This window comes from Alexandromys fortis, unplaced genomic scaffold (genome assembly GCF_014885135.2).
Source record: "Alexandromys fortis isolate MF-2015 unplaced genomic scaffold, M_Fortis_MF-2015_v1.1 scaffold_53, whole genome shotgun sequence".
In the NCBI taxonomy this organism is placed as follows: domain Eukaryota; kingdom Metazoa; phylum Chordata; class Mammalia; order Rodentia; family Cricetidae; genus Alexandromys; species Alexandromys fortis.
In genome coordinates, this window is record NW_026067939.1 from 4,456,466 (window position 1) to 4,484,245 (window position 27,780).

The 27,780-nt window shown below is 39.5% G+C and overlaps 1 protein-coding gene across 2 annotated transcripts in view; it reads left to right on the forward strand.

The window, feature by feature from the left end:
- The first annotated feature begins 3,934 nt into the window (after positions 1-3,934).
- The window catches only part of Rsrc1 (arginine and serine rich coiled-coil 1), a 265,192-nt gene continuing 241,346 nt past the window's right edge, over positions 3,935-27,780 (forward strand). The window contains exons 1-3 of one of the 2 annotated variants that reach the window (XM_050147494.1): positions 3,935-4,087; positions 13,605-13,800; positions 14,233-14,358. In XM_050147494.1, the coding sequence (XP_050003451.1) occupies positions 13,607-13,800; positions 14,233-14,358 (320 nt within the window). In that variant the 5' untranslated portion in view covers positions 3,935-4,087; positions 13,605-13,606. The remainder of the gene's footprint in view (positions 4,088-13,604; positions 13,801-14,232; positions 14,359-27,780) is intronic. The other variant, XM_050147495.1, reaches the window with a different exon arrangement.

A 27,780-nucleotide genomic window follows, 5' to 3' on the forward strand; every position in this document is an offset into this window, starting at 1 on the left:
GGGAGGAGAGGGAGGAGGAGGAAGAAGAAGAAAAAGAGGAGAAGAAAGAAGAGAAGTAGAAGGAGAAAAAGAAGTAAGAGGAGGAGGAGGAGGACGAAGAGGAGGAGGGGAGAGGGGGGACAGGGGGGAGGAGGGAAGGGGCGGGGGCCGCCAGAGGGAAATGGGAACTGATGCTTCCCTGCCGGAGCGCGCGTGTTCAATGTTAAGATCTTTGACAATTCTTCCTGCGGAGAGTTCAGATCTGATAGCGACGCAGCTCTTGAAGTCTCACTATTTATACTTCCTAAAGGCGGCCCCTTGTTCTGAGTAAATTACCTCCCCTCGCAACTCTGAGTGAACCCCTTCGCGGGTAGCAGGAGCGCCACTACCTGGGGTGGGGAGGAGAGGGAGTGAGGAAGAGAGAGAGAGGGAGGAAAAGGGGAGAGAGAGGGAGAGAGGGAGGGAGGGAGGGAGAGAGAGAGAGAGAGAGAGAGAGAGAGAGAGAGAGAGAGAGAGAGAATATGAATATGAATGCGAATATTGAGGATGGAGGATCCAGGCAGGAGTCCATCGGGTTGGAGTGGGAGGGCAAGCAGGGGACCAGAGGGGGCGGGGGGAGGAGGCAGGTCCTGGCGGTTGGGTTTTCTGATAGCCTCGGCCGGGGTGCTCTTGGCCATTAATCCAGGATTGACAAGAATCCCTAATTAATTTAATTAAGCGTGGATTTTGCGTTGGTGTCACGACTTAGTAAAACACTGGGGATCTGGATAGACTTCTCGGAGGCGGGGCCAAGAGGAAACGGACAAGTGCACTGCAATCCGAGTCGGTGGGTATCTTCAGAGAGTAGCCAACCCTCTAGCCTCGCTCCGTCCGGGTGGGCACCCCAACTGCTCGACCCGACACTGATGACCCCTGGTCTCCGGCCCGGCATCGGGCGCTCTCCGGTTAATAGGCCCAGCAATCACTCCAGCATTCCGGTCCCACACCCCTTCCTCCCTGAGGCCGCTGCAGCTGCACAAGCGGGCGTCCTGGCTTCACGTGCCTGCTGCGAGCAGGGCTTCGCTACAGCTCCTTGGACTCCCGTGCCTCCTTTTAGGATCTTTCTTACCGGCAGCCAGCCTTACCGAGTGCCCGTCCCTGTAATTCACCCTATTACTCGCTCCTCGGAGTCAAAGCCGACTCCCGTGAAGACATTTCCCGCTACAAGGGGTTGGTCGATTTAACTTGTTTCCTGAACAGTTGCTCCCCCGCCAGATCCGCTTTTAAGGTGTTTTCTTAGAGCCGGGTCAGGCGCAGTTTCATTTCGTTTCCTCTCTGAGGTCTCAAGATTCTTATTCTTTTTCTTTACAACTCCCTGCATAACGTCTTTAATTATTTAGCACCCCGGGAAGCATTTCCTAATTTGAAAAACAAAGGATTATCACTTTTTCAGTTCTGCAGAAAAAAATTACCGACGTTAATTGTCGCTCGCCTAATTTTTATTTACCGTGGACTGTGGAAAAAGACTTACTCTTCGGAGGGGGGAAAACAACTCTCTCTCTCTCTGTTTCATAACTTAAAAATTATATTTTTGACTCATTTTATGCAAACTATTTGTTATATAGGGGGAACACGCCTGTGTCCTGTAGACGGGACTTTCTGTGAGATTTTTAGCAATACAAATACTTGCTTATGCGTACAAAGGAATATTTACATATGGAAAGTTATATTTACTTGAACGTGTAAACAAATATACCTCTTTAAGTGTGGGTTTTGGGAGGGACACTTAAACCCCAAAATATTAATGAGGTTTTTCTGATGTTAAAAGATCATGTTCTAGTTATCTTGGATCCAGTATTCACTTAAAATGAAAGCGGTTACAGACCATTAATATGTATGTCTTCTGCTCACTGGTTAGAAAAGCAAACTTAGCAAATAATTCGAGAAGTTCCATCAAAACAAGCTGAAACATCTGTAAAGAGGGCACAGTTGTAACGTGGCAGATAAAGGGTTTCTCACGTAAGTGTAATTTAAGGCTTTATATAACTTTATGCGACACTAAATACGCCACAGCTACACTGCACACTTAGAGGAAGTGAAAATAAAGCTGAATAGAAATGTTGCTGTACGTTGTCTCTGGCGTTATCTCTCCTTCTAAAGACATTTTCTTTTCTGCTTTTAGGACAAGCGCTTCCCTTTATAGTTTTAACAGCAATAACGCTAATGAAGTCCACAAACACTTGGTTTTATTATTCCACAAAACTCAAAAACTACACTTTCCATGTTCTAGGGATTTAGGAGCATTGGTCTACTATCTGTAACACTGTAATTCCAATAAGAGAGCGGAATAACCACACAATTTCAGTCTTTTGTGGAACTGTTTAAAAGGCTTATTTAGCAGGATGATCGGTAAGGGGATCTGCTAATTTGGTATGCTGTTCCAGGAGCTCTCAGGCTGATTCCTGAAATGGATATTCACAAACACCTCCCCAATAAGCGCTGCTAAAAGCCCGATAAGGCATTAGGTGACCCTCCAGATACTTCTTTATCCCTTTAAACACAGGACTTCAACCCAAACTCTTATGCCATCTTCTGAGCTGGAAGAAAAGAGGACCACTTTAAAGGTAACCAGAGAAGGCTCAGACAAAACTGTTGTGTCATTTGATCCAACACATTTCCCCTTTATTTCATCTTCTGGACTCATTTTAACTATAGGGATGGTAGATGAAGCAGTGGTACATCTCCAGAGTCTGGCTATGGAGCCCTGCTTGCAGAGAGGACATTTAAAATTTTATTAGTGTGTAATTGTACAGACAGGTTTCATTCTTGAATTTTCCATATATGATATAATATACCTCTTCTGTTAGCCTCTTATATCCTCCTGCCCCCTTCCCTTCCACATCCCTAATAGTTCCTCTGTTAGGAAGTTTCAGTTTTAAGAAGTCCAAAGTTTTGAAATCATATTAATAAGCACTATGATGTATAATGTTGTTTCACTAAACAGCAAATATTTTTCCGAGATAAGGCATTTCAAAAACCAGTTTTGAAAAGAAAAAAATATGGAGGCTAAAACTCAGCTGACAGCATATGCACAGATATAAACAAAACAACCAAAAAATCCGGACCCCAAGAGTTCTCCCAGCCCTTGAATTATTTATAAGAAAACATGGAGTGTTGCAGTTACATTTTTAAATGGTCCCTCAAAACTGGTTAGTTAAGGTACAGCTATTTTCCAGGAATAGATCTATATTGGAGGTGATTTGCATCTCAAATGTCTGTGGAAATCTGTACCTTGGTATCTAGCTAAAGGTCGGCAGGAACTCAGGCTGATATTTTATGTATTTCTTTAGCTTTGCTTCCCTAGACTAAATAGTGAAAAACAATTTTCACACAAGGAAAATATGCTATGAACTACAGAAAATGTTGCTTGTCTTTAATTTCGGCCACTGAGTTTTTGATAAGTGTACATATTTGATTTCTGTTCTAGAAGAAACTTCTCGCATCGGGCAGATTTCTTCCCTCTATCCAATGGTTACTTTAATATTAGAACTAATTTGCGTCCATCCGTGAATGCCTTCACCTTCGCGGCAGAACCCCCACCACCCAACACACACCGATTTTTAATGTATTTTTGCAAATAAATCATTACAGTTTAATCATGCACAACTCTATGCAGACGCACTCCATGATTTATTATTGTTGGGCGAATTTCGACGTCGCTTAACAGGAACTAACCAATTTTGCTCAGCGCGAATGTCTTAAACATAACTTCCCACGATGTAGATGTTTACTGATTATCTGTGACGATAACGACGATTTCTAAGGCAGTAACATCCCATAGGCCCACCTTTATTGCTTTTTGGGAACAAGAAAATCCAATTATGCAAATATGCGAAACAAACATTAAACAAAAAATTGGCGGCATGACAATCCACTCGCTCGGCATTCCTGGTGGCCTAGCGGCCTGCATCGACGCACTCGGCAGCTCGGCTGGCGCTGCCTGGCGCTGGAACCAGGAAGGCGCTGAGCTTAAACTGAAGCAAGTTCTGAGGACGCCGGTGGCGCCGCGGTTAGAAGAGGGGGTTCCAGGTCCCCGCGCCCGGAGGTGCGAGCCCGAAGGTCGACCCAGGTGATGCCGGCGTCCAGAGCTTGGGGGCGGCGCCCGCGAAGGCGGCGCCCGGAGGCCCCGCTCGGCGTGAGGCGGCGTGGGGCCTGGCGCAGTCAGTGGCCGAGGCCGGGCCGGGGCCCGCGGCGTGCGGAGCGGAGCCGTGCGCGCATGCGCCTCGCACCTGGGAGGCTCCCTGCTCGCTGGCCCCGGGCACGCGGGCCGCGGGAGTGGGCGGTCGCGGGTGGCGAGCGGCCGCGGGCCTCGGGCTCGGCCCACGGGCTGGAGGTGGTGTGGAGAGTTGGCCCCCATTCCTCCGGTCCCGGGTCTCGATCGCCCGCTGTTTCGGGGTTTCCCAGTGTCCTACCTCCATAGCCCATTTCACTCTCACCTTCTCCAGGTAGTTGGAGCCGGGGGGGGGGGGGGGGGGATGCTAAATCTAATGAGCACTTGGTCCCCATCCTCTGACCTGTCTGACCCCTGGTTGACGTGAGAGATAGCACAAGGTCAAACAGATCTCCCTGTCGTGAAATACATTACTTTAAGCGTTCTGTAAATTTCTTTTTGACGTCAGGACTTTTGGTCACGTGACCAGGTTGCTACCCTTGAACCCTACTTTTCTGAGCAGTTAAAATGTGTGTTACCTGCCCTAGATTTTAGACTTTAGGTTATGAGTCATGTAATTTCTGAGTTGTATTTTTAAATGCTATTGAACCAAATCTAGACTCGCCAGTAGCCGAGTTTTGTCCCCACTAAGAAGTAGGCATTTATAGCATTCACCTCTCATCTGTTGGCTTATGAAGGGATTCGAATTGTCATCTTTGAACTTGCATGGAAAAGCTCCCAGTGAAGGAGCTATGTGGAGTTTTCAGGTTTTAAGGAGTGGAGCGGATGTGACAGGTTCAATCTTGTGGGGAAACGATGTCTCCATTGAGAGCCCCCCTCTAGGTAGAGTTTATGAATATTCACTTTTCTCTGCAGACAAAGGCGGTTTCTTGCTAGGTGGTAACACTTTATTACTGTATGTTCAATAAGAGGGCTAAGAGTGTCTGAAGCGGAAAAAGACAAAGGCAGCTGGCGCTTGTCTGGTGATTGGCCTTGCTGACCCAGACTGGACAGATTCAGCACGCATCAGCGGGACAGGAACTGCACCTTATGGGGTTGTGATAGGGCGTTGATAACTCTTTTTCTGGTTGCACCTTCAGACCACAGGAGGGAATCCTATGATTTGTTAGTTTAACAAGAGATGTTAATCTACAGACTTCTGATGTTGGTGTTGCAATTGCATTGAAAATAAAGTTGTTTTCATACAATATATTCTGATCACAGTTTCCCCTCATCTCCCAGATCCTCCCCACCCAACTCCATGCTTTCTTTTTCTCTCTCTAAGAAAACAGGCAAATAAAAAGACAAATGAGGATGATACAAAATGAATAAACAAGCAAAAAAAGAAGAAGCTAAGAACATGAGAAATACATATACACAGAGAGGCACACACAAACCTCAAAAAGATTCAAAATTGGAAGCCTTAATATACAAGCAAAAGACCAGTATGGTTAAAAAATTGCCTAAACAAAGCAATATGAGACAAAAAAAAATCTCCAAGAAGACCTTTGTGCTTATTTTGTGTTGACCATCACTGGACATGGGGCCTGGCCTTCACTGGTTTCTACGCCCAGTGAGACTCCCCTGGAGAACTAAGTTTTCCTTTGGAGCAGTTGTCAGTTGGAGACAGCTTTTTGGCTGGGCCAGAGCCCCTGTCTGCCTCTCCCTCTCAGTGCTGGACCCTGTGCAGCACTGCAGGATCTGTGCAGGCCCTGGGCGCGATGCCACAGCCTCTGAGTTCTTATGTGTGTCAGTCCTATCGGGTGTTTTGACAGAATTCTTATTTCTTTTGAATTTTGCTTTGTTATGTCTGAAGTTTACCTCTATTCTTTTAATTCCTTTGCTTTGCGTGGTTTTCTGCTTTTTTTTTTGATTACGTAGTATGTTAAATAGTGTCCACTCCAGTTTTACTTGCTGTTCCTTTTTTTTCCAGTGTGTCCAGCGCCCAGGTTGACCTTGAACTTGCTATGTAGTCTAAAACCTATCTTGCCCATACTGCCCAGGTGATGAGATTGTAAGCATGTGCCCACCCATTTTACTGTTTTTACCTTTTATTGAGGAAGGGGCACGTACCCGGGATCAAAGATTGTATTTTTATTTTTAATGAAATACTGTGGCAGAGGACTTATAAATTGTCATGTCCTCCACGAACCTTTGTTCTTTTAAACGAATTGCCTGCTTTCTGAAACACAATAACTGCTTCTTTATCCTTATTACGGACATGTGCCTTAAAGTTCTCTATTATCTTGGTCACGTCTTGACTTTATATTTTCAATCAGCCACTTGAACTTTACAATAAAACATTTTAAATTGTTGTCTTGTGGTCATTACCTGTCATGGCTTCACTTCTGTAGAAGGAGTAATTGAGTCCAGGAAGCTGAAACCAGGAAGAACTAGAGAACAGAAAACCAAGAACTTGCTGTATGGAGCTTTGTTATTTTGTGGAGTTTGCTGAAAAAATATGATCATTGCCGAATGATAGGACCGCTTCCATGCGTTCACCTTGCCAATGGAGTCAAGTGTAGAAATTCTTCCTTTCTACAGGGGCGCAGTATAAGTTGATGGCACGGCTAGAATGAGCGAGACTATTCAGTTACAAGCAGCATTGCTTTTCTCATTGCGTTGACAAACGCTCGACCGAAGCACATCACAGAGGAAAGGCCATGTTTGCCGCACAGTTTGCAGATACAGCCTGGCGTGGTAGGGAAGTCATGGTAGCAACAGCCTGAGCACATCTACAGTCCCTGAGGAGTACAGGTGCTCAATGCACTTCTCCATTTTATCTGTATCAGGATACTAGCCCCAGTTCTGGTTCCTCCCTAAACCTTTCCAGAAACACCCTGTTACACACACCCAAAGAGTGTTTCCATGGTGATTTCACATCCTGTTAGGTTGACCATGAAAATTAACCATCACCTTTTCTAAGGACATACAGTATTGGGAACTGCATACCTGCCAGTTATAGAGAAAACCTTTTTGTAGTCTCCCTCTGATTTTTTCTATTCATGTGTGACATCATTTGTCATTAGAATAAAGAAAAATTTATACCCACTTGCTATGTTTTGATTTTTGGTTACCCAAAGATATATGGCCAAATTGTTGCCCATCTTTGTTTTTTTTTTTTCTTTCTTCATTTTTAACTAGAATTAGATATATCTTTCAAATGTTGGCACCCTTTATTCTATAACATTCATGTGTATTAATATTGCCATTGACCTTAGAAAAGAAACAGTCTGAGAACTAGGCAGATACAAGTAATCCAAAATTCAAATCTTTTAGTTAAGAGCAGACGTTTATGATTGGTGACAGGTATTGTTAATTTTCCTTGAGGTAAAAGTTCATTTTCATTCAGTCTGAGAAAAAGGCTGCCAAATAACCAAGGCTGAGTGATCATCTGTTGGCAATTTTGCAATAAAAATCATGTTTTATAATAAAAGCAGCTAGTTCAGCTTGCAGTTCAGTTGTACATTTCTTTTTAAGACAACCAGAATCCTTCATTTTATGATAGAAATTATGCATATTGAAATTTAATACATTTAATGACTTATTCCTTTGCCAAGGGTACTTTTGGGGAGCATGGTGTATGTGCTGTCGCTGGACTGGGGATTGAACCTTGGGTCTTGTATGAGGTAGACAAGTACTCTACCCCTGTTCTTGGCCCTATCAACAACACTGTTCACTGAGACTCTAGTGGAGTGTGGAGTGGGGAACGACCAGGGAAGAATGCAGTGAGCCTGTTATAGTTTGCTTCTGCTTTGATTCTTGCGAAAATTCAGAACATCTAGAGAGATAATGTTTGTATATTATAATGAAAATAATTTTACCTTTTGAATATCCTGACTTGAAGGGTCCTTGGGCTCTCTTTTAGGAGTTGTTGACACTCCAGAACTGAATACCTCGGAAGTCTAGGACTTCCTGTATGGAGCCCACTGATGGGCCTCTCATCTCTCCTCCTGAGATGTTTCCATCTTCAGTGTTAGACAGCTCACATTTTGAAGCTTTGTCTTTGTTGTGTCTTGTTTTCCTTCTGGTGAAGCACGCTGTTTGGAAACTTCTGAAGAAGGGTGAGCATGACATCTAGTTTTAATGGCTTAAGTTTCTAAAAATGTCTTTTTTGTAATCTCACCAGACCGCCGATTTGCTAAGATAGATGGAAAGAGATTTGAGATTGGAATTAGTTTTTTGGAAATTTGACGGTGAATTTCCTTTGTTCTTGTGTTGCCATCTGAAAAGTCTGTGCATTTTATTATGCTTTCCTTTATTTTATTTTATGTTGTGACTCTTTTGAATTGTCTGGGATCTTCTTTTTATTCTTGATGCCTGATAATTATTATTTTTCTTTGTTTGAGTTCAAAAGAGCCTTCTGTATACTAGGCATAATCTCCAGTGTCTGATTCTTTTCTAAGTTATCCCTAGTATATGTTTATTTTTTTAATAGAATCTCACTATTCCAAGTACTTGGGAGAAATTTATGCTTTTTAATTTTTCTTCAATAATTCTTTGACATGTTTTTCCTCATTTCTTTTTCTGTTCTTTTGTAATGGCATCTTTATCAGTTAAATATTGGATTTTCTGGATAGATGTCTTTACTTTTATTTTAAGATTTTCAATTTTTTCATGTTTGTCTCATTTTCTTTTCACCTTCCACGAGTGTTTGACCTTTTCCAACCTTATCTCGTCTGTCATTTATTTAGACCAAGCTTTCTCCTTGGAGCATTTTCTCATTGCTTGCTGGGACGCCTTTCATTACCCACCTGAAGATATTAATGAGTTTTTGTTCCTGAAGTTTCTGTTGTTGCTTTTCTCTGTGTGCTCCCACTTTGCTATGAGTTGTTTCTGTTTTCTGCATTGCACTTATTGTTTACTTTCGTTCTGTGTTGCTGGGTGCTGCGTCCAGGGCCTCACAGCACCAGGCGGGTGCTGCCTCAGTGCTGAGACAGAGGCTTTCCGCACCTAGTGGACTGTCTTGTTGTGTATTCACTAAGAAGGTAACAGAGAAAGACTTTATAGAAAAGGTTCACTCTCTTTATATTTGAGCTCATTAGCTGTGGGCTGTGTTACAGGGTTTTGTTCAGGGACCTTTAGATGTATTGTCCATTGGGTACAGTTCAGTTTTTATAGAAATCTTTTTGTTTTTTGTTGTTAATTTTTTATTTTAAAAATTTATTTTACATACCGACTGCAGTTTCCCACTCTTCCCCCACCATCTTCCCTCTGTTCCCCCTCCAATCTTCTCATTTTCTCTTCAGAAAAAATCAGGCCTCCCATGGAAATGAACAAAACATGGCACATCAAGTTGAGTTAAGACTAAGCACCTCCCCTTGATAAGGGTGTGCAAGGCAACCCAGTAAAAGGTATATGGTCCCGAAAGCCTGTAAAAGAGTCAGAGACAGTCTCTGTTCCCACTGTTAGAAGTCCCACAAGAAGATCAAGCTATATAACTTCACACATATGTAGCAGACTAGGTCACTCCCCGTGCAAGTTCCCTGGTTGTTGGTTCAGGCTCAGTCGGTTCCTGTGAGCCCAGGTTAGTTGAGTTTGACATCCCTATGTCTCCCCCACTTAAAAAAAACCAACTGTCTTTTAGACTTCAAACTCCCATCCAATACACTTTATGTCCTGCTGGGGTTGGAGAAGGCTAATCACCTGGCCGGCCAGATGGCATGAGGGGAGGGGACCTGAGACTATTTCTTGTACAGAAATTCAGTCAGTTCCTTTTTCTAGCTTTATACCTCATTGTGTCCGAGTGGTGTGTTTCACACTCCTGATTCATTCTGATTTGGGTTGCATGAGTTGGCTTTGTTCTTGTTGGAATTTTCTGCAAGTTGCTTAGTATTCAGTTTTTGTAGTTCTAAATCCTTAATCAGTTTTTTATTTCCCAAAACTTGGTTGATTTATCTTGTCTGCTGTTCCCTGTTGTCTTCTAGTCTCTGTCTGTCTCTCTCTTGTCTCTGTCTTTGTCTGTCTCTCTCTTTCTCTCTCTCTGTTTCTCTCTCTCTTCCCAAGATAATTTCTCTGTGTAGCCCTGGAACTCAGAGATTCACCTGCTTCTGCGTCCGGAGTGCTGGGATTAAAGGTGTGCACCACCATCATCTAGGTGTCTTCTAGTTTCTTCATCCTTGTGAATTTACTTTTTTATTCTTTTACTTATGCTCCAGATTTATATATTTGTTTATTTTAGACCTGGCTGGTCTCCTACTTGTGGAAATCCTCCTGCCCCATCTCCCATATGCAGGGATTACAGGTATGCTTGACACTTAAGTATTTTTTAAATAAGAATATAAAATCCTGGCAATTCAGTATTTTCTAAATGAGAGTATTCAAGACCTAACAAGAAGTCATTTTAATTTAAATACTTCTTTGAGGAAAAGAAAAGTTGTATGTCTTTATTTTTTGGCACATGGTTGCACTATGCAACCCTGGGTGGTCTGATGACCTGAAACTTATATGCGGACCAGGTTGGTCTTGGCCTCACAGAGCTCTGCCTGTCTCTTGCCTCCTGAGTGCTGGTTTTCAAAAATGTGTGCTACTACACATGTCAATCTGTCAGTTGTTAAGGTGAAAGTAACAGAGAAAAAAAGGAAGAAAAAGCCAAGAAGCAGAAAAGTATTATCACCCTTGAATTGGGTATATATTTTATATATTTAAAAATATATACACATACAGGGATATCTAATGTAGATGTAGTATATATGTAGATCTACAAATGGATATTATATACATACGTGTATGAAAATATATATCTATGTACATTGGACATATGTGTATATGTATACATTTTATGAATATATATAATTTTATAAACATTTTTAAGTGGAAAGGATCATGCTGAACTTTTATTCAGGGCTGATTTTATTCAGTTTGGAAGCTGGCTAAAGGATATTAGTGATTTACTCAAGGTTTGAAACCCAAGGCTTCTCAGTGTTTGCTGAGCATGAATTGTGTGCTTGCTGTGGAAGCCTGATGACTTGAGTCTGCTCCTCACAGGCCATGGATAAAGGAGAAAATCAACTTCCCAAAGTTGTCCTCTGACTTCCACATTACACTAAGGTGCATCCTTGACCACACATATTCTTTTTATTTATAATACCAATAATAATAAAAAAGAATTTTGAAGAAACTATATTTACAAATATTTAATTCTGGTTCTAGATAAATTATTTAAAATGTTGAATTAGCCCTAGCAGAAATGTTTATACTGAAATTGACCCAGAGGTCATGAATCATTTGATAATTCTCAAAACAAAACAGTATTTTAATACATCATTTTATTTATAGTCATGATATCTAACTTGTTTTAAGTAATTACTAAAGTTAAATATGACATTTGATCTAATTATTTCATAGGATGAATCCTACTTTTTAAAGATATTGTAAGGTAACTAGTAATTATTTTATCAAGAAAGTATTGCACATGAGACTCTCAAGGCTACCTTTATAGTAATTTAAGGTTCTGATTGTCTAATTCCTGAGTATCAGGATCTGGCATCCTTTCTTTCCTCTTTTGTATACTAAATATACAACTATGACCATAACTATGTAGAAAGGCTTCAGAAAAAGAAGGTATGCTTTATATTTTGAAACAATATATTTAATTATTTCAATGCTATTACTTACCTTCTGGGGAAGTGGAGTTAGGAATTCATCTTTCAGATCAGAGTAGTGATGGTGAAGTTGAAGCTGCCAGTGATGCTCACCTACCTTTAATCCCAGCACTTGGAGGCAGAGGCAAGTGGAACTCTGTGAGAGTGACCTAGTAAGAACCTGTCTAACAAACAAGCAAACCCAAAAGGAGCAGAGTCTAGACCTGGGCTGTGGTAGTGGTTAGTTTGGAGCTGCCCCACCCACCATGCAGTTTCCACCATGCAGTGCCTGCTCTGCAGATGAGGGGGCGCTTTTGATTGTTGTGATGCCTGCCGAGGACTGGGTTTATAGTTGGGTAGTTCTCTGGTATCTGGTCAGGTGGTGAATTCTCATAGCCGCATTCAGTTATGCCATTATGTCTGCTTGTGCTTTGGCCTGAAAGAACTGCTCTTTTCTTTTAGGGGATGCTTCTGAACCATTCTTGCATTTTGGAAATCCTTATAAGGAACTATTTTCTTTTTGATTTTTTTTCTTGCTTTCTCTTTACATGTTCATTTTAATTTTTATTTCTATGTACGTGTTTTCTTATAGCTCCTCCAAAGATACAATATAATGATGCTGTAATAAAATGTTCTTTTCTTTTGTGTACCCCAGGTCAGCTAGTCTCTCTTTATCTCTGTGTCGCCAAGAAGGACCTTAAACTTCTGATTCTCTTGTCCCCACCTCCCAAATGCTGGCATTCTAGGCATCACCAACACTCAAAGGTTATGCAGTCTGGAGAGCCTGCTGCCTCTTGCTCATTAGACAAGCAGTTTCTAGCTAAGCTACATGCCAAGCCCATGCATTTATCTTTCTTTTGATAAAAAATTTCAGATATATTTCTAGAAGTAGGATTGTACTGTCAAAAAAAAAAAGCATGAACATTCATTTTACTTTGTAAATTCATTTGCTGACTGATTTTCTGAAAGACTCATACCAAGCTAGCTGTGTGGAAAGAGCTGGCTGCCTTCCCAGTAACCATCAACTTTGCTACTTGAGTTCGCGTTTCTTTCCTCAGTTTCAGAAGTGAAATGAATGATAATAGTGCATTGTTTCATCTCATACTTCCATAATGACTGATGAGCTCTTCTCTTTGAAATATCTAGAACTCAGAGCCTGTGGAGATCACTCAGAGGACCCGGGTTCAATTCCCAGCACCCACATGTAACTCACAACCCAGTCCCAAGGAATCTAATACCAACCATGGACTCCATGGGCACTGCCTTCATGTGGTAAACTGACATATATTCAGGCAAACACTTATACACATATAATAGAACTAAGTAAAAACAACAAAAAGAAACCCTTTAAATAGTTAGAACTCAACTTGAAAAGTATGACTCTAAAGTGCCTTTCATCTTCAGGGAGTTTAAGATGGACGACTAGATGGTTCATTACTAAGCAAAACGTCATGCTCTGAATGATAAGGACAACTTAAACTGTCAGAAAATTGATATAATGAACTTTCTTTAGGATTGCTATTCAAAAGACATTCAAAAAAGTTGGTGCAAATTCAAGTTGTTCAGAATGTGTAAAAAGTTCATTGATATACTACAAAATTGTGTTAAAGCTATTTCACACAGCTAGGAAAAAAGCCAACCACGTTTTACTTTAAGAAGCTTTAAGGTGTAGTTGGGTATGGGGGTCTGCCCCAGTAGTTCCAACTACTCTGGCATGGCAGGAAAATCAGTGGATCCAGAAGTTCACAGCCAGTTTATGGAGAATAGTTACTATTTGTATTTAAGTTTAAAAAGTTGTCTTGAATTTCATTTGTTGTGTTACTAAGTCAGGATTTTTTATTGTGACCTTGTAGAAATGGGGCGCCGGTCGTCAGACACCGAGGAAGAAAGCAGAAGCAAGAGGAAAAAGAAACACCGCAGACGCTCCTCTTCCAGCAGCTCTTCAGACAGCAGGACGTACAGCCGCAAGAAGGGCGGGAGGAGGCCACGGTCTGAGTCCAGGTCCTGGTCTAGAGACCGGCAGCCTCGCTCACACTCTTATGAGAGAAGGTCAGTGCTCATGATTTCTGTTTATGTGGTAGAGACAGTAATGTTCTTAAGAAGTCATGTTATTTTGTGTGTTTAATTTTGTTGGCTAAATAATTCTCTTTTAGTAGTTAGTACTTAGGGCAAATCCCAACCCAGTGGTTTTCTTTTCATTTTTTTTTTCTAATCAGGCCAAGTATCTATATCCTTTGTATGTAAGCAAGCAGATAGAAGTTGGTATAGTTCTTACATTATCTGATGATATGACCCATAATATCTTAAATTGTACCCAGTCTGTCTGAATCATCCTTCTGGGTGTTGGAGATCAAGAATGTTTTATGTCTTCTGTCTTCTTTGAGGAAAGAACGAAACAACAAAAATGAGACAATTTTAGATTCCCTCTTAATGCTTACAGCCCAGACTTTGCACTGCGGTGATGCTTATGGTTTCTTTCAGACGCAGGCACAGGTCCAGCAGCAGCTCTTCTTATGGCTCCCGAAGAAAACGAAGTCGAAGTCGTTCCCGGGGTCGAGGGAAGTCCTATAGAGTTCAGAGGTCTCGCTCCAAAAGCAGAACAAGAAGGTATGCACGTGCTGCTGTGTAGCAGGCCCTTTCCGGATCAGTGGCTCACAGTAGCAGTCCTTCATTTTTACTTGGGTTCTACAATCTGACCGCGGCACATGGCAGCTCTACTGTTCTCTTGGACATTGCTCCTGCAGGTGTCATTATCCGATGGCTTTATTGGAACTTGATGGTTCAGTGTAAGCTCACTCAGGTGTCTTGTGTTTGTCTCTGGCTGTGGCTTCTCGTGGAAGATTCTGAAGAGGAAAGAGCAGGAATTGCAAACTCACTAGGTTTATAACTAACATGCTGTGGTATGGACTGAACATTTATGTCTTTCCAGAATTTGTTAAGCTTCTGTCCCTGGTGTTTCTGTTTGTAGATAAGGCTGTTATAGAAGTAATGAAGGTTAAATGAGGTTATCTTGTTGGGGCCCTAATCTGATAATGCTGTTGACCCTATCTGAAGAGGAAGTTAGGGCTGGAGAGGTGGCTCAGCAGTTAAAAGTATAGTCCACAGTTTCCTGTAAACGCCAGCACTGAGATACCCGCACATATGTGGCATACATGTATACAGACACATAAAGATAAGAGTGTAAACCTTAAAAAAAAGGATAGGGGAGGAGAGATCTTTCCATTTATCCTACATAAGCTCAGAGCATGTCATGGGAGGGCCCAGTGAGTTGGCTGCCCTTTACAAGACAGAAAAGATTCTCACAGCGAACTAAACTATCTGGCACGTTGGTTTTGAACTTACAATCTACCCGAGAAAATACATTTCTTGTTTATACTGTGGCAGCCTGAATTGACCTATGTGTACTGCGTGACTCCTGCGTTTTTTAGCCTCGCTCTAAGGCTGTATAGGGAATAGTGTGTTTGAGGAGTTGGACATCTTGGACAGTGAGAAAATGTGATTGAATAGAACAGGACCATGGTTTTGAGGGAACTGAGGAAAATAGGTATTTGTAATTCATTGAGTTTTAGACAGAAGAGTATTAGAATAAATAAAAGATAAAAAGTGTTTTGTTGTCATTGTTGTTTTAATTAATTAACTTTACATTCCCAGTCCCAGTCCCCCCCCCCCCCTCCTCCTAGTCCCTTTTCCTACTGTTTTCCTGCCCCCAATCCACTCCTGCTTTGTTTCTGGAAGCTAATGTCTTAAAGATGGCTTCCTGTCTCTGCTTAGCTCGGTGTAGTGTTAGTCTCTAACTGGGGATTCACATTAGTGTAATGGGCATCAAATATATAATTCTCTTTGCATATGAAGCTTAGTTGCATTAATGTCTAAATGTTTAGCTTTTTTGGATTCTTGTTATTTGACATTCCCCCCCCCCCCCCGCCTGTTTTTTTTTTTTCTTTTGTTAACCCCCCTGTTTAATGTATTTTTTTTTTTTTTTTTTTCCTTTGCCCTGCCCCCCCCCCCCGCACGTGTTTTATTTGTTCCATGTGTAAACCACTCTGTATAATACATTTTTGTTCTAGTATATCCCCAGAGTTCCAAGGTTTTATTTTTATTTGCATATATTCTTCCAGTTTTTTGCCATCATCTCTACTTTGAAAATACTTTCTACTCTTTAATGTTCAGTTCTATATGACCCTTAATTCTTCTTATTGATTTCTATCTTTTCTCCCCAAGTCAAATTTAACTCATCTTTTTTTTTTGAACATCACTGATGTGTAACAATTACGAATATGTGATCTCAGTTTTAATTAAAATGCATGGATATTTTTCTTGGTTTTATATCAGTTCTGCCATAGGCACTGTACTGCGATCATGGAGACTTTACAGCATATTTTAATTTTTGGTAGGTTTAGGCTCCCAATTCTTTACCTGTTCTTTCCGAGTGACGTTTCATATGAATATAAGTTTGCTGCTAAGTCACCTAGTTCTATTATAAAAGCCTGGTATTATTTTCAGTCAGATTTTATCAAATTTACAAGCTACAGTCACTCCACACTTCTCTTATGCTAAATTCTATTTAGAGCAGAGTCTAGTTTTATTTTATTCTTATAAGGACTGTTGTATTCCTCAGAAAACAAGCATTTTGTTCATTTCTTGTTAAATTTATCCCAAAGTACTTTAACTTCTTATTGCTATTATACATGGGGATAGATAGGATATGTAACTATTTGTTATTTTATATATGAAATCTACGGAATTCATACTAATTATATCCCATGCCGCTCAATTCTTTTACTGTTCCAGTTCCTGTGTGTCTCTCTAGGGCTGTGTATAAATAGAAGTAGTTCTGTGTTTCTAATTCTCATCCTATTCTTTCTTTCTGTTATCTGATTTATTGTGTTTAACTTCTAGGAAAATATGGAACAGCATTGGAAAGGATATAATTTTTTTCTGTGACTTTATTGAAAAAAATGTCTATTTCCTGTTGTCAGGCTTATAGCATGCACATTTTTCTATTTTAAGAGAGTGCCTATCACCCTTTCTCCACTAGAAATGGGTTCTGAGTGTTGAATTTTCTTGAAGCTTTTTTATCCAGAAATTATTCTCCCAGATCTCTTGAGGAACCAATGTTGCTTTTTCTGGAGTAAACCTCAGTTGACCTAGATTTGTTTTTTGGTGTGGTAGAAGAGTTTGGTCTCTTTTTTACCTTGTATTTTACGTTGATATTTATATGTGATATTTGTCTTTTCTATACTGCTTTTATTAAATCTAGCAACTATATTCTTTGCCATTTCTTCACAAAGAGAACTCACAAGTTTTTCTTCATTTTCAATACCCAGGAATAATTTTGGGTCATTGGGACTCTTTCCTTGAAGCTTTTGTAGACTGATGAAACTCTAGGACCAGTGCCGTCACAATAACTTTCTTCATTTCTGTAACAGAAATTGTACAGCTTGGATTTTATTTCATATGACCTACTTTTGATAAACTTTTCTTGTTTAGTGCATTATCCATTTCATATAGATTTTAGAATACGTGCCTAGAGATGCAGCGATGCGCAGCCAGGCACTGGCTGAGCTCCTGGAGCTGAGCTGGAGACAGGGAGGAGGGATTTTATGAGCAGAATTGGGGGTCAAGATTATGACTGGGAAAACTACAGCGACAGCTGGCCCCCACCTAGGGAGAGCTCATGGACCCTGGACTGACAGCTGGGGATCCTGTATGGGACTGAACTAGGCCCTCTGATTGTGGGTGACAATTTTGTGGCTTGGTCTGTTGGGGGAGCCCCTGGCAGTGGTAACAGGACTTACCCTGGGTGTATGAACTGGCTTTTTGTAGCCAATTCCCTGTGGGGAAACCTTGCTCAGTCTTGGTACAGGGGGAGGGGGTCTTGGTCCTGCCTCAACTTGGTATACCAGATTTTGTTGATGCCCCAAGGGAGGCCTAACCTCCTCTGAGGAGTGGATGAGGGGTGGGATAGGGGAAGGTGGGAGGGTGAGAGGGGGAGGGAGGGGGACCTGGGGCTAGTATGTAAAATTTAAGAATTTTTAAATAAAAATAATAAATAAATGCCTAGAAGTCTACAAAATACCCCGTGAAGATTCTAGGCTTTTCTGCTATTTCAGTGCTTATTTTCCTTTTGTCTTTCATTAATTTCTTTATTATTTTTTTCCTGTTTGAATTATCTGGTAGATTACCAGGCATGATTAGTGCATGCATGTAATCCCAGCATGAAGGAGGCAGAAGTCATCCTCAGCTTCAGCAAGTTTGAGACCAGCTTGGGCTGCACAGACCTTGCTTCAAAAGACAACCACATTAAACAATAGATTTTGATTAATTATGGCTTCTGCTTTTCTGTTTTCTAAATTATTGATTATTGCATTTATTTGTATTTCTTATTCTGTACTTCATTTTTATTTAGTTATTGTTCTAATTAAAAATAAATTTGTGTGTGTATGCATGAGCACGCTCATGCTGTGGCATGTGTGTGGAGGTCAGAGAACAGCTTAGGGGCTGATTGCTTCATTCCACCTAATGGCTTCCAGAGATTGAATGCAGGTGTGGCTCTGAGCACCTCTCCCCACTGACCATCTCCCCAGCCCTTTTGTTTCCTACCTTTTGAGCATAACTTCTACTGATAAAAGTGTTTAAGGCTACAAATTTTCCTGAAACCACTGCTTCAATTATATTTAATAGACTTTTCTCCCCCAAGATATTAAAATTTTCAAGTGTATAGCCAAGTTGATAATATAATTTTATATTGAATACTGATATATTCGCTACCTAGACATTTACATTAGCTTTCTACTTGACTTATTAAATACCTACTCATTTTTCCCTCTCTGCCCATTAAGTCATCATAAAGTTTGAATCCATTGTTTCAGACATCAGTATATATTCCCTTTAAATATTTTAGTATCTAATTACAGAGTTTAATATTTTACAAATATTTCTTTTGAAAAGATACTTTAAAACATGTGGTAAAATTCATAAGTATTACAATGTACAATTCTAAGCATACATTTGCTGAGCTTGACAAAGGCACATACCCTTTAAAATAATAGACCTTTATCATTTTCTGATAGTTCACTCGTAACTTTTCTTAAATCCTGCTTGCCAAATGAACTGGAGCCACAGTCTTTGTTTCTTTGTGAGTAGATTAGTTTCACATGCCTGCAGTCATAAACAATGTACATTTTTGTTAAGGCCTCTTATTAACCATAGTACCTTTGAGATTTATTTACTTTATATATGTTGATAATTATGTCTTTCTGTTGTTGAATCTATTACATTTTATTGGAGAATTTTGTGTCAATGTAATCATATGGTAGTGATATTCTGCATGTGCCTTCTAGTCAGCTTAATGTTTTCATTTCTATATCAGTACCTGTTACTTTTATTGTTATGATATGATATGATTTATATATGATAAATATATCATAGTTTATTCACACATATACTCATGTATACAATTTATGAATACTATACTAAAAGTTGTATTCATTATTGAAAATGGGGTATTAAAATCTCTGGGAGGCTGGCAGCAGGCTGGCAAGATGGCCTCAGTGGTAAAGGTTAGCCGTCAAGTCTGTTGTCAAGCCTGAGGTCCAGAGTCTGATCTCTGGGACTCACATGGTGGAAGGAGCTGTCATCTGATCTCCACATGTGCACCCTGACATGCACACGCCCACACATAGGCACACAAAATAAGTAAATGGAAGTGGAATAAAATCTCTTACTGGAATCGTTGCTAATAGTCCTCATGTCATCTTTGTCAAATTTGCTTCATATATTTGGGTTACCTGATGTTAAATGTATGGATGCTTAAAACTCCTCTGCCCTCCTCTGAAAATGCCGACTTCTTGTAGAACGCCCTTGCTCCGCGACAGCCTTTACTTCCAGTCCGTGTTGTTTGATCCAAGTTTGGCCACTTCTAATCTTTTGGTTACCATGGATATTGAATATCTGTTTCCATCCTTTGTTGACTCTATGTCTTTATAGCGAAGGCTTGTCTTTTCAATGATCAGTCTGGTCTTTGACAATTTTATACTTGTTTCTGGTTTTCCTCACTCCCGCTTTCTATTACCTCCGTCTACCCTGCCATCATTCCCTCCTTGTAAGTCAAAGTCCTCTTTCCACATTCATGTCTTGTTTTGTGACCCACTAATTTTAACCAGGATCATTTTGTGGCCAAGGTTTGAAACTAACCATTGGAGCCTCGTGGGCTCCCCATGGGCTACACAACCGAAGATAATCCAGTATCTTGGTAGCCAGTTGTTCGGCAGGGAGGAGCAGAGTCTCACACTCCCAATTCGTGACTGGCTGCCCATAGGCACAGCTTTGTGTAGGCCCAATGCAGGCAGTCACAGCTGCTGTGAGACTCTGAGTAGTCTTTACAGCCTTTCTTCTTATCTTCAGTCTCTCCATTCTCTCTGTTCTGTCCTTTGTGATGTTCCCTGAACTTCAGGGGGTCGTACAAATGACCTGTTTAGAGCTGAGCCCAGGGTTGTCACTTGCTCTTAGTATTTTGAGCAGTCATGAGTCATCTGCCTTCACTGCAATTCACTGTAAAGAGAAGTTTCTGTGATTAAGGCTGAGAGTAGTCTTGTTTGTGGTTATAAACATAAGTATGTATGTATAACGTAAGTATAAATGTAGCTTGGTTTGGTGGTGGTTTGAATGAAAATGGCCCCCATAGGCTCATAGGGAGCGACACTATTACAAGTTGTGGCCTTGTTAGAGTAGGTGTGGCTTTGTTGGAGGAAGTCTGCGGGTGGACTTTCAGCTTTCAAAGGTTCAAGCCAGGCTCGGTGACACACTCTCTTCCTGCTGCCTGCTAATCCAGATGTAGAACTCTTAGCTCCTCCAGCACCATGTCCACTGTGCGCTGCCATGTTTTCTACCATGCTGATAATGGATTCAACCTCTGAACCTAAGCCAGCCTCAATTAAAAGTCCTCTTGGGGCTGGAGAGATGACTTAGCAGTTAAGAGCACTGACTTCCAGAGGTCCTGAGTTCAATTCCCAGCAACCAGTTTGCCTCCATCTATAATGAGTTCTGGTGCCTTCTTCTGGTGCTCAGACATACATGCAGACAGAACAGTGTATACATAACAAATAAATCTTAAAAACTATTTTTTATGAGTTGTGGTATCTCTTCATAGCAATAGGACATTAATTAAGATAGGTTCCATTCCAATTTTCTTAGCCATTTGAGTTTGAGAATTTCTTTTAGCACACATTTATCTGTAGGCACAAATTTGCCTTGTGACTTCAATGTCTTCAAAACCCAAAGTTGTTCTTGGAATGTGTTTTTGTGCCCCTCTCAGGTGTGGCAGGTAGGAGTGAGTTTACTTCAGCTGTTGTATGGAAAAAAAACATGTTTTTGCCTTGTGCAGCTTGTCCTTTTGATTGAATGCCTTACTCCTGTGACTCTTTGTTTTTATTATTTTTTGGGGGGTGGGTAGGGAGATTGAAACAGGTTTCACTAAATAGCCCTGGCTTTCCTGGATCTTTCTCTGTAGACCAGGCTGGCTTCAAACCTACAGAGACCTGACTGCCTCTGCCTCCTGAGTTCTGAGATTAAAGGTGTGCGCCACCACCTTCCGGGCAGCTCATGGGACTCTTATAAGTTACCTCATGCTCTGAGTATATCTTCCTGAGTCTGGTTAACCTCACTCAGGATGAAATTTTCTGCCACGATTAAAAGTGCTTTATGAAATATGGGATAATAGCTCAGTGGTAGAGCACATGTTTAGCGTGCATGACGCCCGGTTAAGACAAAACACAAAAAGACAGAACCAGCAGTATGTTACATACCACTTTAGTACTGCAGTATTGTGTTTGTACGTTTACTTTTTCCAGTGAGCTTTCTCCTGTGTTCTTATGCTGCTGTCCAGGATTCTCCTGTTTGAGCTTGCAGGGCAGCTTTATTATTTATTGTAAGGCAGAACTAGCAGTGAAGAACTCCTTCAGCTTATTTGAGAAATTTTTATTTTTGCAACATAGTTTTGTGTATTTTAGAATTTTTAGTTGACAGTTTTGTCTTCTATCGGATACTTATTTTCTGTTATATTTAGAAAACAAATTCAGTCATTATTTCATCAAATAAAATTTCTATCCTTTCTTCTTCATTTCCCACCCCACCGGAACACCCAAAGCACACATATTAATCTAGCTAATGACATCTCCATATCCCTGCCGTGTTCTTCACTCAGTTTTACAGTAGGCTGTCCTGGAGACTACTATTTAGACCCTTCTCATGCTTCTACTCTTTAATACAGTTCCTCACATTGTGAAACCATAAAAGCTTCGTAACTGTAATTTTGCCTCTGTTATGAATCATAATGTAAATATCTGTGTTTTCTATTGTTCTTAGGTGTCCCCTATGAAAGGGTCCTTTGACTCCCCCCTACCCCCCGAAAAGGGCCACTATCCACAGGTTGAGAACCACTGATGTAGACCATGACGGCCTTCAACTCAGTTTCTTCTGCTTGTTCTTCTAGACGGCTGGGATTCTATTTTTAGATGGTTGATTTGGTTGAATTGTTTTATTTTTATATCAGTCTTAGAATTTTGAATTCTATGGTTCTGTAAAGTAGGTAGTATTGTTTGCATATCCATATGCATTTAGAGTCAGCTTGGCATTTCTTCAAACAAGTCTGCTGGAGTTGGGGGTGCAGCTCATTGAGTGATTAGGACGGAAGAACTGTCATAGTCGTGTATTGGGTTTCCAGTTTATGAGCGTAGTGTACATTTCTAGTCTTTCCTTGTTTTCTCTCAATAATGTAGTTGGTTTTCAGTCTAAATATTTTTATGTTGTTTTACCTAATGCTGCTTTGACTAGGTAACGGACAAATGGCTTACACAATGTAAACATTTTCTTATAATTGGTTGGGTTCGGGTGAGGGCTCTTTTTGTGGATCATAGACGACCATCTTCTTTATTTTCCTCTAGTAGTGGAAAATACTGCAAAAAGAAGCAATCTTTATCTTGTCTCTTTTATCAGGACACTAATCCCACTGTAAAAGGTCTCATTCTCTGAAACTGATTACTTCCCAGAGACCCCCTCTCCTGATACCATATAGAAAAGATTAGAGTTTGTACACATTCATTTTTAGGAACTGTGTTAGTCAGCATTCTGTTGCTGTGAAGGGACACCGTGACCACGACAGCTCTTATAAAAGAAAACATTTAATTGGGACATGCTTACATTTTCAGACTTTTAGTCTGTTGTCACCATGGTGAGAAGCATGGTGGCATGAAGGCAGACATGGTTCCAGAGAAGTAGCTGAGACTTCTGTGTCCGGATCTGCAGGCTGCAGGGACAGGGGGACACTGAGCCTGCCCTGGGCTCTTAACCTTAAAGCTCACTCCCAGCCATATTTCATAATCTTTTCAAATAGCGCCACCTCTTGGTGAGTAAGCATTCAAATCTATGGGGGCCATTCTCATTCAGACCACCACAGGGACATACAATTAGTGTAGAGCACACATTTCATTATATTTATTTCCTATTTTCATGCTATTGAATGTTGACTTATATCTACTCTTTAATAAAAGATAAACTCTGGACATGGTGGCACATGCCTATAATTCCAGCACTTGGGAAGTGGAGGCAGGAGGATCAGGAGGTAAAAGTCATTCTTGGCTATATAGCAAGGAGTCTGATGCCTGGCTGAGCTACAGAAGACTCCACTTCAGAAAACCCAAACCAAAAATATACTAACAAATATGTATGAATGAATATATATGGATTTATATATTGATGAAAAGAAAAACTGCAGGCTGACCTCTGCTACATGGGCTACATGTAACAACTTTGGCTACATGAGACCCTGCCTCAAAACAAACAAATAACAAAAACAGCAACAAAATATTACAAAGATTATTACAATGGCTGTATCTAGCATAGGATTGGAGGTCAGATAGAGGAGAGCTCTTTTTTAAAGTATATTTTGAACACAAATTGAAAAAAATTCAAGAGATTGTAGTTGCTATTAGTTTGCCATTTTATACATTTTTCTACAGTATGTATTTGATACCTTTTTAATTATGAAATAATGAGCTAAATCAAAATAAAAAAGAATATTGAAATATTTTAAGATTGACTTTAAGATTGACTTTTTCAATTATTTGCCAATATGTAGATATACAGTTAATTTTATATTATGTATTATATACTTTTTGCATTTTGTTTTGTGTATTTTCTGTTTATTCTATGATCTATAATTTTGCTGCTCTTGAAGAGTCTTTAGGATTTTCTCTGAGAACAGTTTTATTGTCTGATAAGTAAAGAATTTTTTTTTTCCTATCTGTCCTGAAACTCACTCTGTTGACCAGGCTGGTCTTGAACTCACAGAGATCCATCTGCCTCTGCCACCAGAGTGCAGGGAAGGGTTTTTTTCTCCTGTTTGAACTGTTTATGTCGTCTTCCATTTCTGTGTATAGTATTGTTCATGGTGGTGGTGAAGAGAACTGGTGGTGATGGTGGGCATTCTTGCAGTTTTTTTCTGTCTTAGAAAAATATTTATTTTTATCTTTAACAATATTAACAATAGTCTTTTTTTTTTTTTTTGTAAACTGGTTACCTTTAAGACCGAAGAAAAAATCCATTATTTTGAGCTTGCTGAGAAAGTTTTTAAAAAATATTAATTGGTATTGATTTTTGTTAGTTTATTATCTTTTGAAATAAACTATAGTTTATTTTCCAATGGATTGTCATGATTTTTTGTTCTACCTCTTGAAGACTGGTCTGGTCTGACTTTGGTGGTCATTTGTGTTTATTGAAGATTAACTATACAGCTAATTTTCTTTTCTTCGTTTTTGGGATGGTCTGTCTCTGTGTTGCCCTGACTGATTTCAAACTCTTGAAGTCAAGTGATCCTCTTATGCTGGTCTCATAAGTAGTAGATTACAGACTTGTCCTACCATGCCAGTTCTCATTATAATTTTCTCTTTTCAACTTATATTTTATTTATTCATTTAGAAAGAGTGTGTGTGTGTGTGTGTGTGTGTGTGTGTGTGTGTGTGTGTCAGAAGACATTGAACTCAAGTCTTCAGACTTGACAGCAAGTACATTTGCCCTCTGAGCCATCTGGTCAGCCCTGATTTTCCTTTTGATTTCCTAATTTAGATAGGGCAGTGCAATTACTACATTAATTGTATTAATAGTATAATTTATTAAATAATGTTCAGAAGACCCATTGTGTATATGTGTTATTTTAGGATTTATTTATTTTAGTTTTTCTAGACAGAATTTCTCTGTATTACAGCCCTGGTTGTCCTGGAACTCTTTGTAGGCCAGGCTGGCCTTGAACTCACAGAGATCCATCTGCCTCTACCTCCCAGTGCTGGGATTAAAAGTGTGTGCCACCACTGCCTGCTTTAGGATTTAAATAAAAACATTTCATCATAAATCAGCACCTCCCAGACAGATATTCTCTATTATTCAGTTTGAATTTTTTTTTTTTGCATGAGTCATTATCTTCACTAGAGACATATTTTGCTTTTGGAAGATCTCAGAGGAGTTTCCCTAGAACAAGTTAACTAGAGACACTAACCAATAGGTGAGCTTGAGAGATCTTGCCCCACTGAGTAAGAGAGAAGAGCTGTGAAATGTGGTTCCCGACATCACCCTCTGGCCTCCACATGCATGTTCTTCCCCACACATGTCTGCATAAGCAAACATGCATCCCCACGCATATAGGAAAATGGAGTAAAAAGGAAAACATGTGTTTTCTAAACTATAAAAGTTCTCTAAACTATATAAAAGTTATAAGAGAAGATGTTGATTATTGTATGTTAGAGAAAGGTATGAAAATTTCCTTAGTAATATGGTTTCACAGATAGAACAAATAATAAATTATTACTAATTGAAAGGAATGCAGTATATTTTCAGGAAATGTATTTATCTAATAAGATTTGTTTCAAAAGCACTTTGTAGCTGGGCTTATTGATATATACCTATAGTCCTAGCTCTCTGGAAAGCAAGACTGGAAGGTAACATGTTCAAGGCCAGCCTAAGCTACATAGGTTGTCTCAAAAAATGATCACTAACTACTATCACTACTAAAAACAAAAATTGAGGCTCATTTCCAAACTGTAAAGGCAGCATACTGTTTTTGTAAATAAATAGTTTCAAATTTTGCTTTATACTACTCATTAAAACATAGTCATGAATTTGCTTCTATTTCATTGGGTTTTAGTGGAAAGGTCTGATTCTCATAGTCCCCACATGTTTGTCTAAGGAACAAAGGACAACATTTCTGATCATTTCATTTTCTCTATATTCCGCTTTTAAATATTAAGTTGAAAGGTTGGATTACATATTAATATAGTAATCTTTGTCTCTTCTTAATTTGAACAATATTGATTTTCTTCAGTTCAAATTTGGATTAAACTCTTTGGAATCATAAAATTATTATTGTACTTCATATGAAACAAATGATCTTTATTCACATAAGCTCTAAATAAATATCAGGGACTCACAATTTTATTCGGGATGATCTTTTCTTGTTTTTGTATTATTTCTCTCATACTTCTATTGATTTTAATGGTTATTTTCTAATCAGTGAATAAATTGAAACCTCTTTTGTATTCATTGTTTACAACCCATTAGTATGTCCACGGACAAGAATCAATGAGACCCGCTAAGAAACTCTCAAGCATCTAAGATCGTGGGCTGATTCCGGCCTAGGTAATGGCTCCGCTGTGGATTTTATACTTGGAAGGTCTTGGTTTTGAAATGAGTAGACCTTGAGTTCTGGAATATTCATATACCTGAAAATAGAAAAGGGGTGAGGGGAGAATTTAAGCAACGTTGTACTTTTTCATTGTGTGTTCTCATTCCTGCTTTAGTTTTTATTATGATCATATTAAATATTCAATTAGGTCTTTCTATAGTTTAAAGTACCCTTGGAATAATTATTAAATTTAAAGAAACATTTAAATAAGAATGTTTTAACATCTAATTATGAAAATTATAGAACTGATACAAATGGTTGATTTCTCACTTTTATTCTTTTTTAATCTATTGATTTTTGTTTTGCTTACATCTGAAAATAAGAGCAAAATGTGTGCTTAGAGAGCAATTATTTTATTTTATTGAGGACATATCTTAAAAGTCAAGAAGTGAAGCCGCTTGGTAATGCTATAAATTTGAAACTGTCCTACAGCAAGAAACTACGATGCAAATATGACTTAATAAGATCACAAACTGAATTTCAGTGAAACAACCAAGATTTACATTAAATTAGGAATTTTAAAACTGATTTAGTTTGTTTTACTGAGCATTTGCTTAATAACATTTTGCCTTCTTGCAATCTTTTTAAAGACAATAATTCGTCTGTGAAATGCAGCCACATCTTCAGTAGAAAAATTGAAAGTAACAGCTCACTTTCTGAAACCACACATATAGCGATATAAAGAAATATTTCAGCTCTACAAAATTTAATAAATCATCCCATTTCCTAATTTGATCATATTAGATGCTGATGTGGAAGAAGCATTTCAAATACCATCTCCTCATTAATATACATCAGTCTGGGGAATAGAATGGAATACTTATGCAGAGATGTCACAGTTACTGTTTCTTAGTTTACTAAGTGGAACAGGTTGATGTGATACCGAGTGCTATTTGTCAATGTCTTGTTAAAATGGTTTGGGTCGAGTTATGGAGTCCAGAAAGACGGCGGCTGATAAATCAAAAGTGGATTGAGTGGACAGGAGGCAGTGATTGATACTGTGACAGGATATGAAGAAAGGAACCTTGATACAAGCATGCATGATATTGAATATGAGGAAGGAGATGGCCCTGGAGTATGGATATTATTCAAGGAAATGAGAATAATATTATCATCCTGAAAATATTGCTGGGTGAAGATTAGGATACTTCTTATTAGAGCATAATACTTTGCCAGAATGGTAGGGATAAATGTATGTAAAAAATTATGTGAGAAGAATGCTTAACTTCTTAGTGGAGGCTCTTGGACGTTTACTTGCTCTTAGAGATAGTTTTAGCATTTTTCCTAACTATATTATA